The sequence below is a fragment of the Lepisosteus oculatus genome, chromosome 25 (assembly GCF_040954835.1).
Source record: "Lepisosteus oculatus isolate fLepOcu1 chromosome 25, fLepOcu1.hap2, whole genome shotgun sequence".
Classification (NCBI taxonomy): domain Eukaryota; kingdom Metazoa; phylum Chordata; class Actinopteri; order Semionotiformes; family Lepisosteidae; genus Lepisosteus; species Lepisosteus oculatus.
This window is the reverse complement of record NC_090720.1, coordinates 10,468,840-10,479,564: the sequence shown is the minus strand read 5'-3', so window position 1 is coordinate 10,479,564 and position 10,725 is coordinate 10,468,840. Positions and strand designations below refer to the sequence as shown.

Below are 10,725 nucleotides of genomic sequence, written 5' to 3'. Positions count from 1 at the left end.
TGCTCTTTGTTTCCTCCTTGTTCTAGTCTGCATTTGAAGTAATATTTTCCGTATATGAAACTTGTTAAGCCAGCAGCCATATCACCCTGCAGCTCTCAACTGGCACCCCAGTGAAGCTCAGCAGGGTTGAGCCTGGTCAGTACCTGGATGGGAGACCTCCTGGGAAGCTATGCTGGAAGTGGTGTTAGTGGGACCAGCGGGGGGTGCTCACCCTACGGTCTGTGTGGGTCCTAATACCCCAGTATAGTGGTGGGGACGCTATACTGTAGTGGGCTCCGTCTTTCGGATGAGACGTTAAACCGAGGTCCTGACTCTCAGTGGTCATCAAAGATCCCCGGGCATTTCTCGATAAGAGTAGGGAGTTATCCCGGTGTCTGGGACACGACCTTTACCGTGGCCTTCAAATTATCCCCCATGTACAGTCAGCTTATACTTGCCCTGCGATGGACTGGCGTCCTGTCCAGGGTGTACCCTGCCTTGCGCTCGTTGCTGGCCGGGCAGGCTCCGGCTGTCCGCGACACCGTATGGTATAAAGCGGTTTGGCAAATGACATGAAACTTGTAAATAAATAGCTGTTTGGGGTAAGTGCAATTTTGCTAAGAAGGCTATTAAAATATTGCCAGAAGCCTATTAAGCTGTAGGAGTCAGTTGTGGTCATTGTTCTTCACTGTGAGGTTGATGTGGAGACATTGGGTAATATTGTTGCTTTTGTCCCAGCCAAATTTTATGTCGGTCAGTGCAGGTCTAATACCTCAGTTCTCCGAAAGGGCAGTCTTGCCATTGATGTATGAAGGTGACTCTTTCTTAAACATGCTTTCTTATTGGGTAGTGCTGTTCTTCGTGAATTGAAAAAACAATTAAATAATCATGAAAACGGCAAAAAAAACAAATGGACTAATTTGGAAAAGTATGCATTGCAGAACAACCTGTGACCTAGAACTGACAGTAGTTTCTCTTTGAAATATGCTCTGTGCTGGCCACAGCTCTTTTTCTAATTTTAACAATGGACGTGGGTTAGTGGGTGGTTTGTGTCACCAGTGGTCTGCTCTTCCGGATGTCAATTCAGCTGCTAGAGAAACTTCTTTTTGTAAACTCTAGCGTAACCAGTCTTAGTTGTCTTTCTTCTGCAGATGCAAAGGATATCCCAGGAGCTCAGCCCCCCCCGCACTCCAACTGAAGCCTGGCAATTTGAAAATAATAATTCATAATAATTCTTTACAATTATATAGCTCTTTTCTGGACACTCTACTCAAGCCCTTTACAGGTAATGGGGATCCCCTCCACCGCCACCAGTGTGCAGCCCCCCCTGGATGATGTGACAGCAGCCAGAGTGCACCAGTACCCTCCCCACACACCAGCTCTCAGTGGGGAGGAGAGCAGAGTGATGAAGCCAGTTCAGAGATGGGGATTATTAGGAGGCTATGATTGTTAAGGCCGGTGGGAAATTTGGCCAGGACACCGGGGTTACACCCCTCCTCTTTTTGAGAAATGCCCTAGAATTTTTAATGACCAGGGAGAGTCAGGACCTCAGTTTTACATCTCATCTGAAGGACGGCGCCTTTTTGCAGTCTCGTGTCCCCGTCACTATACTGGGGCATTAGGACCCACATGGACCGCAGGGTGAGCGCCCCCTTGCTGGCCCCACTGACACCTCTTCCAGCAGCAACCTTAGTTTTTCCCAGGAGGTCTCCCATCCAGGTACTGACCAGGCTCACACCTGCTGAGCTTCAGTGGGGCTACCGGTTGTGAATTGTAAGGTGATATGGCTGCTGGCATATCAGAAAAGAGTGCTTATGATTTACTATCTTAAAAAAGGTTTGAAATAACCTTTTTTGACATCCTGCCACCAGTTATTTATGCTGTACCCACCCAAGCTGGAACAGACATTTGTGTTTTTTCACATCTCTGCTCATACTGTAGCTACAATCCCCATGACTGTACACTTGGATATACTACGTTGTTGTGATATTAAAGCCAAAGACAGTTTATCTGAACTATAATAGTGGCCCTTGACACCCATATGGAAATTCACACTAGCAGGTGATGGCTGAACAGGTTAGGCAGTGATTTTCTTGCATTGTGAAGTGAGGGGCTTCCTGTTCATAACTAACATGAGCTGTTGTCGTTTGCTAAAGACAGTGGCTTGACAGTTGTGCTTTTAAAGTGGTAATTCATTACTTTATGAAAGAACTGTGTGCTTTCTTCACAAGCAGTGCGAGTAAGTACTGTGGTGCTCTGGGAGGGAGGGAGGGCAATGTCTAGGTGTTGTGTCTAGAAAATGAGGGGCTTTTCCTTCTGGGAAACCTTCACAGATTCCAGAGCCTCGTGGTGAAAGCTTAACCAAGCCTCAGCTGGTCAGTTTCAGTTCCTTTTAGGGAAAGTTTCTATTAAATTGTACATATTCCAACAGTTAGTGTCATTATATTTTCATTTCACTCATTCAAACGATGTCCCAGTTGGTATGCTCTCACTGAACTCGTTCATGGATAAGATACATGTCATCCAAAGCTTCCAAATGTTTGGATGTCTTTTGTAGGTGAAGTTGAAGAATTCACCCAAACTAATAACTGTCTGAAGGCTGTGCATTGAGTTGGGTCTGGATGGGTAGTGATGTAAAACCAGTGGCACACTTCCTTATATGTGCTTCTTACTCTACATGAAATAGATTTCACTTCCAGCAAAATATTAAAAAAATAAAAACAAAACAAATAGCGTCTGAGGTTTGGCTCTGCAACCCTATAGCTCCCAAAAGCTTTCAGCTGCTCTTTATATAAAAAGTTTGACATTTTAAACATTCAATATCAGGAGTGAACCTTTAAGATCCGGTTGGCCTTCAGTGTCTTGGTGCCCAGTGGAGGGATTAATTTAAATGTATAACATGTTTTACTATTAAAAATAGACTCGCTACTCCTGACTAGACCTGGCAAATGTTAATATGTTAAGATAATAAAATACTGTTTATGTTTATTATAATATTATCAATAGTAAAGTAAGAAATGCATTGGATTTTTAACCTCTTAATACTATCCCAAATTTTCACAAGCTGTCACCACTTCAAACAAAAAAGAAATCCTGCTTCTCAGTCCTTTATTTGTCTTTAACCTGCTGTTCTGTTCCCTGTTCTTTCATGTATCTTGATGTGTGCTTGAATTAATTTGGACAGAAACACAGTTCTTTTTGAAAAAGAGACCACGTTATTGGTTTTAGGGCAATATATCATAAAAATATCTAAAATCTAATATTATACACCCAAATAGTCCAAATCTACTGTATATAGAAACTTAAGGAGATAAAAAAGTGAAAATTAAAGGCTGTTGTTCAGATTTAATGTGTGAAACATTAATACTGTTAATAAATCTATGTATACACAAACCTATAAAATGTCTGACGATATGGATTTAAGAATATTTTAACGTTTAATTCAACTGCACCAAATTAGAGGATTCTGTTGAGGCTAACTGTTACAATAGTTCTCTCCTCTTAATTTAAATTGTCTGGTTATAACAGTGTAGTGTATGGAAATTATAATATTATTAATACAGATGTACGGAAATAATAGAACATTTCTGACAATAATTTTGCCTGCTGCTTTTTTATTTTTTTTTAAGGGATCCCCAAATGATAACTACATTAAGAACACGCATGCAGTAGTTAACAAAATAACCATCACTATGATGGAAAAGTTCGAACAATATGTCTTGGTTGAATTTTTTTAGCTTTTTTACTGTAGAGCAAACCTCCAGTTCATGGCGTGTTCCGAGATCTTCATCTTCTTTTTCACATTTGCTCTGGATGCACAGCTAAAATCACAACAAAAATGGACAGAAGTCCGCATGTAACTGAAGATCTCCTGAAAGATCTTGGTATATTTGGCATAACTGTTGCAAAGAAAGGCAGGTTGTGTAAGTTACATCACTGTAGAATGCGCTTTGTCGTTACTCTGACTCACACAGATGTGGCTGCAGGCCATGGTGCCATCTCTGTGTGAACCATGCATCGGGGTGCAATACCGGATCCAGCCGTGCAGCAGGAGGAGAGCTGGTCCCAGCCTGTGTGCGGTCTGTGTGCCGAGGCAGCTGTCAGTCTACTCTGTAGATGGTGTAGACTCTCCGCGCTCTCGAAGGCCTGAACCACTTGACGAAGCTCCACTTGCACTTGGGGGTGGAAAAGTAGTAGACAATGGGGTCCAGGCAGCTGTTGCAGCTCAGCATGGCCATGGTCACCCGGCGCATCTTGAAGATGGCGTCCGAGAGGCCGCAGTCCCGGATGACGTTCCTCCTCACCAGCAGGTGCAGGAGGTGCGTGACGTGGTGGGGAAGGAAGCAGATGAGCGCGATGGCGAGGATGGCGTAGATAACCCGCAGGGCCCGGCGGCTGGTGGCCGTCCTGATCCGGGTGATGCGGCGGGCCACCAGCGGGTAGCAGACCATGATGACGGCGAAGGGGATCACCGACCCGAAAACCAGGGCGCAGACGTTGTAGGCGGTCATGCGGGTCTCCCAGGCGTCCTCGGAGAAGTTCTCGAAGCAGCTGCCGTTGTGCCCCATGCCAACGTCCCCCGGCCCGCTCAGCACGAGGCAGGACATCGTGGTGATGGCCGCTGCCCAGACGAAAGAACTGACCAGCAGGGTGTACCACGTCTTCCTGAGCCTCAGGTACGTGTGGGGGTGAACGGTCGCAACGTAGCGGTCGACGCAGATGCAGGTCAGGAACGCGATGCTGACGTAGATGTTGGTAAAATACAAGGTCCCGGTGATGCGGCAGGCCAGCTCCCCAAAGACCCAGCGGTTCTGGTTCAGGTGGTAGTGAATCCGGCAGGGCAGGATGCACACGAATATGGCGTCCACCGCCGCCAGATTGATGATGTAAACATCTGAGCAGGAGCGGTTGCGGATTTTGAAGACGAATATGTAGAGAGCGACCAGATTGGCCATCAGCCCGAACACAAATACCAGGGAGTAGACGACAGGGAAGAGGTAGATCTGGAAATCCGCAGTTGGGTTGCACGACACATTTCCGGGCTCAGGCATGGCTTTGCTTTCACAGCTCCAAGGGTCTTGGGTGAAGGGAAATTCAAGATTACGTCTAATTTCAGAGTAGAAGCACTATGTTTTTTTTATAAGGTTCTGCCGGCAATCGAGCCTCTTTATTGAAGATGAATGCTATTTTGGTGCGGTTTCTTGGATTTCCAAAGCAATGGCCTGAGATAGAACAGAGACAAAAATAATTAGTTTTCCTCAGTTTACTTTGATTGTTTGGCTCACTTGTTTTTACAACTAAAGCCGGAAGTATCACAGTTGTACAGGGCCACTGTGCTGCTTCTCCAAGTCTCGAATATTTGTTTGATTAATACAGTGGAGAGGTTGAGAGATTGGCTTCTTTCCTTTGAAGAGTGTTATAGGATTTCCTCCTCTCTTGTAGGTATTCAGCTCATTATTTTCCTTTAATTGTTCATCAGTGGGAAGACTGAAAGGGGTGCAAACATTCCATGATTTAAAAACAAAGAAACAAAAAAGTGACCCAAATCATTTTTTCTTAAATATATTGTATTTGGCATTTCTTGAATGTAATTAACCTTTGACAGGGGAATGCCTGAATCAGTATAATAGCTATATATAATTACATCGTAATTGGATTACACATATAGATAAAAATAACTGCTTTGTAACGACCTATGCTGAATCCAGGTCCAGATGCTTTTAAACAGAAACTTATTTAAACATTTTGCTTTTTGCTTTTTATTTTTTGTAAAGTTTCACTTCTTATGAACAAAAAATGAAATGTAAAAAACATACATAAAACAGAAATACAAAATATTCCTTCATGGTAAATGGCAACCTAACAAGACTGATAGAAATATTGAAACCCATTAAAGAAAAATGTACGCAACTGATATAAAGTGTTCCTGGGATATGTTCCGCAGGAAGCACACTCGTGTGTTTTGAGTCTCTTTTTCTGTCAAAACGTTCAGACTTTGACTGGAACTCTGAAACCTGTTCTGAATTTCATTTTTACAACCTGATTTGAGAGCAGCCTGTTTGGTAGAAAGTTTTTGACTTGCTTTGTCAGTAGTCTAAGTTAACATTAACGGACAAAGGCATTTAAGATTCAGACAGATATATATTACTTTTTTTTACCGTAACGGGGCACCGCATTGTCAAAGTAGGAACACCTAGTACAGGAGTAAACTAGATAAATGGAAATAACAAACTGTGTTCAAATACTAAGAATGCAGGCACATTGGACTGTGTTGTAGGAAGTACGGTATAAGAATGACATTTTCCAATCAGTTGTGAAGGATATTCCCTGCAACATACTGCAAAAAACAGGCATAAAAATCCCAGCTTTGTACAGTACTACCTAAAATTAATTAACAAGATCTTTATAAATTGAGAAATGGATATATCTGAACCAACGGTCAATAGTTTCATTATAGTTTTAGCTGACAAGGCTTGTTTTCTAGATCTTGAACCCTAATGTTTTTCCACTCTTATTGAAAACAGTGTGTAAAACCGTAAAGGTAAACTTGTGCATCATTTTGTGGAAGGGGGTGCATATAAAGTAAATGCCTAATACTGCCTGCAAGAGTGAAGGTATTTCTGGGTTTAAATTCTTCATTACAAATGAATAGACATACATTTTCTCAATAAGAATGACCAGGTTTCTGAGATATATTAATATATAATAGCAAAATGTATCCGTCTCCTGAAGCACTATTCTAGTCACACCTGGGGGTATTTTTAGTATGACCTGTATGCACTCCTACGGAGAGCTGTGTTATTAAATTACTAGTGTCATTTTGGTTTAATTTCAGAATTTGCACATGACAATTTGTATATAAAACAAGCTACAGCATTAACGTGGATGTCCAATTAATAAAGCACAAAAACAGTCTGAGTTTTGTCAAGAAATGTAATTACTCATTAGTATGAACCAGTTACTCCTACTGGGTTATTAACACTATTAACATGTCGTTATCCTATGATAGGCTACCGATGGAATTTGCATACTCCTAATCTGAAGTGTCAACGATTTTCCAGGTTTCAGTAATGTTGGCAACGACGGTACACCACAGGTACGAGTCCAATGGTATGCGATGGCCTAGAAAGTATGTTTAAATTCCTTCAGCTCCCGGAGCGAATCGCTCCTCTCGGCTTGTTCCACTTGAAACTTTGAACATGACAGCGAGGTTCCTGCAGCCACTGTCCCGAGACTGGTATCTCGCATTTGAGTGTTCGCGCTGTAGATAAGGTCTTTAAACGCTGGTACTTACAGGGGATGAATGGCATCGACGAAGGCTCACGGCGACTAGCAGCCGACCACAGGATGAAGACCCGTGCTGTGACTTCGGTGACAAAACGCCGTCCCAGAATGCCTCAGGTCACGTTTCTTCTGGCTTCTTCTCACTTTCCCCTTCCATTCAGACCCCGTTGCTACCGCCTCTCTGGAAAGAGCTCAGCCTTGAAGCCATGCTGCTTGTGTGCAGACATGCGAAACCACAGGAAGCCAGCAGAGAAGTGTGGGATATTTACATCCACCTACTCTACCTGCCTTTTGTTTGGTCTATTTTTGTACATGTGTTTCGTTTACCATAAAGGCCACCCACGCTCTAAACTGACACTTAACCAAAGAACAGTCGGACGACCGTAAGTGTCTTTTGCACTTCGGAAACCGTTTTGACTGTAATGGAAGAAACTGTCTTAGTCAATCACTCCTACCTTCACCTTTGCAGACCTCGCTGAGCTAACAGAGCACCCCAGGGGGGTGCGACTGTGAGGTGAATCTGGTGCAATCAGAATCAGATTTAATTACTTAAATATCAACCCACCCTTACCAATGGGCTCAGTCATGTACTGTAGTAAGCGTACTGTACTTTTTTTACTAATAAATGGAAGTGTTGTTTGATGCTGTTAAGTGAGACAGACTTTCTCATTTAATACTACAGTACTATGATTTAGGCCTCCAAGCCTTGAAGTGACTGTAAGGATTTAAAGGAAATTGATATTGATTGTAACGATTTTTGGGTTGATTCCATTTTAGAAGCTGGCCATGGATGAAAACCGGATAGGCAGCTACATACTGGACAGATTTAAGCCATTTAACTTGCAACCAACACTGTGGTCCTGTGTCAATCACACTGTTGGCCTGACAAACATATATTTTTTTTTAAATGAGATCTTCTTCGTAAAAAAGCTTTTTACCAATTGAAACCGGGCAGATATGAATCATTAACAAAACCAGTTTCAGATTCGCACCCAAAAGGTTGCTATCAGCTGATGTTGGAGTTATCATAGGGTTTGCAAAATGTTGCCTGTACCACAAACTACTCCTGCTCAAAAGCTTGTAAGTGATTATAATAATTCTAATTGCTTACATTTATATAGTGCTTTTCTGGACACTCCACTCAAAGCGCTTTACAGGTAATGGGGACTCCCCTCCACCACCACCAATGTGCAGCCCCACCTGGATGATGCAACGGCAGCCATAGTGCACCAGAACGCTCCCCACACACCAGCTCTCAGTGGGGAGGAGAGCAGAGTAATGAAGCCAATTCATAGAAGTGTAGTTCTAGTGCCAATATAGGAAGAATATGTATTAATATGCAGATCCTCTATAACCTAAGATCATCATCTAACTGCCATTTTATTTTGTTCATTGTCAATACTAAGAGAGTATGCTACTAACAGTTGTTCAGGAGCTGTTTTGACAGTTAACTCTAAACTTGGGACATTTCATTCGAGTGGGCCTACAGTTAACAGCACTGGTGTGCCAGCAAAGGCCAACTATCTGCTATTTTACCCTCAATATCAAACGTTTCACTCCCTTAAAGATGGTTTTGTAAAGTGGGACGACTTCTGTTTTAAAGAGGAACTGCAGTCCCAGTTTCGCAGACTGGTTATTAAATCGCTGTAACAAGATAAGTTCATTTTCTCCTGCGGTAAAAAAAATGAACAGATTTCAAATTAAGCACGGAATCGTGCACTTCGTGAAAGTACTGTAGGTCGCTGTGTTGTTGGAATCCCCTGGTCTCGGCACGGGAAAGAGGGAGAGTTCGTGCGAATTGCGACGGGAAACGGCCCTTCCTGCTCACTAGTCCCTGTGATGACTAGTGTACTGTGACATACGAGCGAATAAGTACAGGCTGTGCAACAGACACTTCGCCACAGAAATGTTCCAACGTGATCTGCATGCAGAATTCACAAGTAACAAGTTAACAGGTTTATTCCATGCTGAAAAGAGAAGAAAGAAAACGCAACGTTTCGGTTGTTGTTCCTTTGCAGCCACGCATCCTGACGCAGCTACTCACCTGAGTTGTATTTGTCAGCAAAGTTTTTTTGCTCTCGATATCGAGAGCAATATTTCTATTGGATTAAAAGAGGTGTTTTCACAAGCCTGCTTGTTTACAATGTAACAGGGCCGCTTCACCTCACCGGATGTTTTGTTGCCTGAATCGCAGAATACTTGGAACTTTAGTCTGTTGTGTGATGTAAATTGGAGGTTTTACAAGTTACTGTGTATTTTTTTACTTTCATTGTGGTTTGAAATGCACTCATCAATGCTGATTCTTTCTAACCCCTAAATATAAAAATACCCTTTCAGCTCCCTTTTTAACGGAGGCTTAAACCCCACAAACTTTACATCAGCACCTCTTGTATGGAAGTGACTATCTTCTCATCAAGCAGAAATAATCTGTGGAGACAACAGCAGGGATTGGGTTTAGGTTCTGGACTACAGCCCTGTCATAATTAGCAACACAATAGCACAGCTGGAGTAGCTGCTGGCGCTCTGTGCTCCTGATAAAATGAAGATGGTCTGAAATGCCAGGTAGGTATGCTGTAACCTTTAAGATGATGATTTTTCCACTTCATTATCTACAGTAGCTGCATAAACTGGTGACAAAGTTTGTCTGGAAACCAAATTAATTAGGTACTGTTATTTCCCACTCCATATACAGTAGGGAAACAGCACAAAGAATGGGGCCCTCCATGAAGAAACTGTAAAAAAGGCATTGCCAAGACCTTATCTTTTTTTTGGCGGCTGCTACAAATCGCACAGATAAGGTTCTGAACATTTCAGAACGCGCAAATTGGATCAGAACATTCATTACTGCATCCACCGAGTAGCAGCCCTGTGATTTGTGCAGAACTTGTTTACTTCTCAGCATAGACACATATCACGAGGAAAACAGTTTCAGATCCTTACAGAGTGCCGAACTTTCAGTTTTCATTTGTACTGTCAACTGGCTAGCTTTTATTTCTCCAATATAAGTCAGTAACGTCTCAGGGCATTCAGACAAAGAGCAAAAAGACATCTATATGAATCCACAGCCAAAAAGCAAAAAGACATCCACCAATCTACTGGCTAGGTTTTATTTCTCTCTAAACTCTAAAGCACATAATTGCTCTTATACAGTATGTACAGTGTGTATACAGTATATACTTACTGAGAAACATGAAAAATGTGACAGATACAATTAAATGCAATCCAATCCTTGTTTGTTACTTTTTTAAAGCCTCTCAGTATAGTATATATATATGCGTATGATCAGTCTCGTTTGTGCAATAGTGGGTTTGAAATACCTCATGTTGTCATCCGGTGCACTATTATTCTGAACCTTTATAACACATCATGGGCTCTACGTTTGTGGGTGTAATTATAAATATTGTACTTCCCCTCTATGTAAACTAGATGTACTGTAGTCTGGTTTTCATTTGTTTTGAGATT

At 42.3% G+C, this 10,725-nt stretch overlaps 1 protein-coding gene across 1 annotated transcript; it reads right to left on the bottom strand.

The window, feature by feature from the left end:
- Nucleotides 1-3,768: 3,768 nt before the first annotated feature.
- gpr205a (lysophosphatidic acid receptor 6) lies at nucleotides 3,769-9,514 on the bottom strand. The gene is made up of 2 exons (XM_006641911.3): nucleotides 7,274-9,514; nucleotides 3,769-5,201 (listed from the first exon to the last, which is right to left on the bottom strand). The coding sequence occupies exon 2, from the start codon at nucleotides 5,028-5,030 to the stop codon at nucleotides 4,080-4,082; it is 951 nt and encodes a 316-aa protein (XP_006641974.2). The 5' UTR covers nucleotides 5,031-5,201; nucleotides 7,274-9,514; the 3' UTR covers nucleotides 3,769-4,079.
- Nucleotides 9,515-10,725: the final 1,211 nt, after the last annotated feature.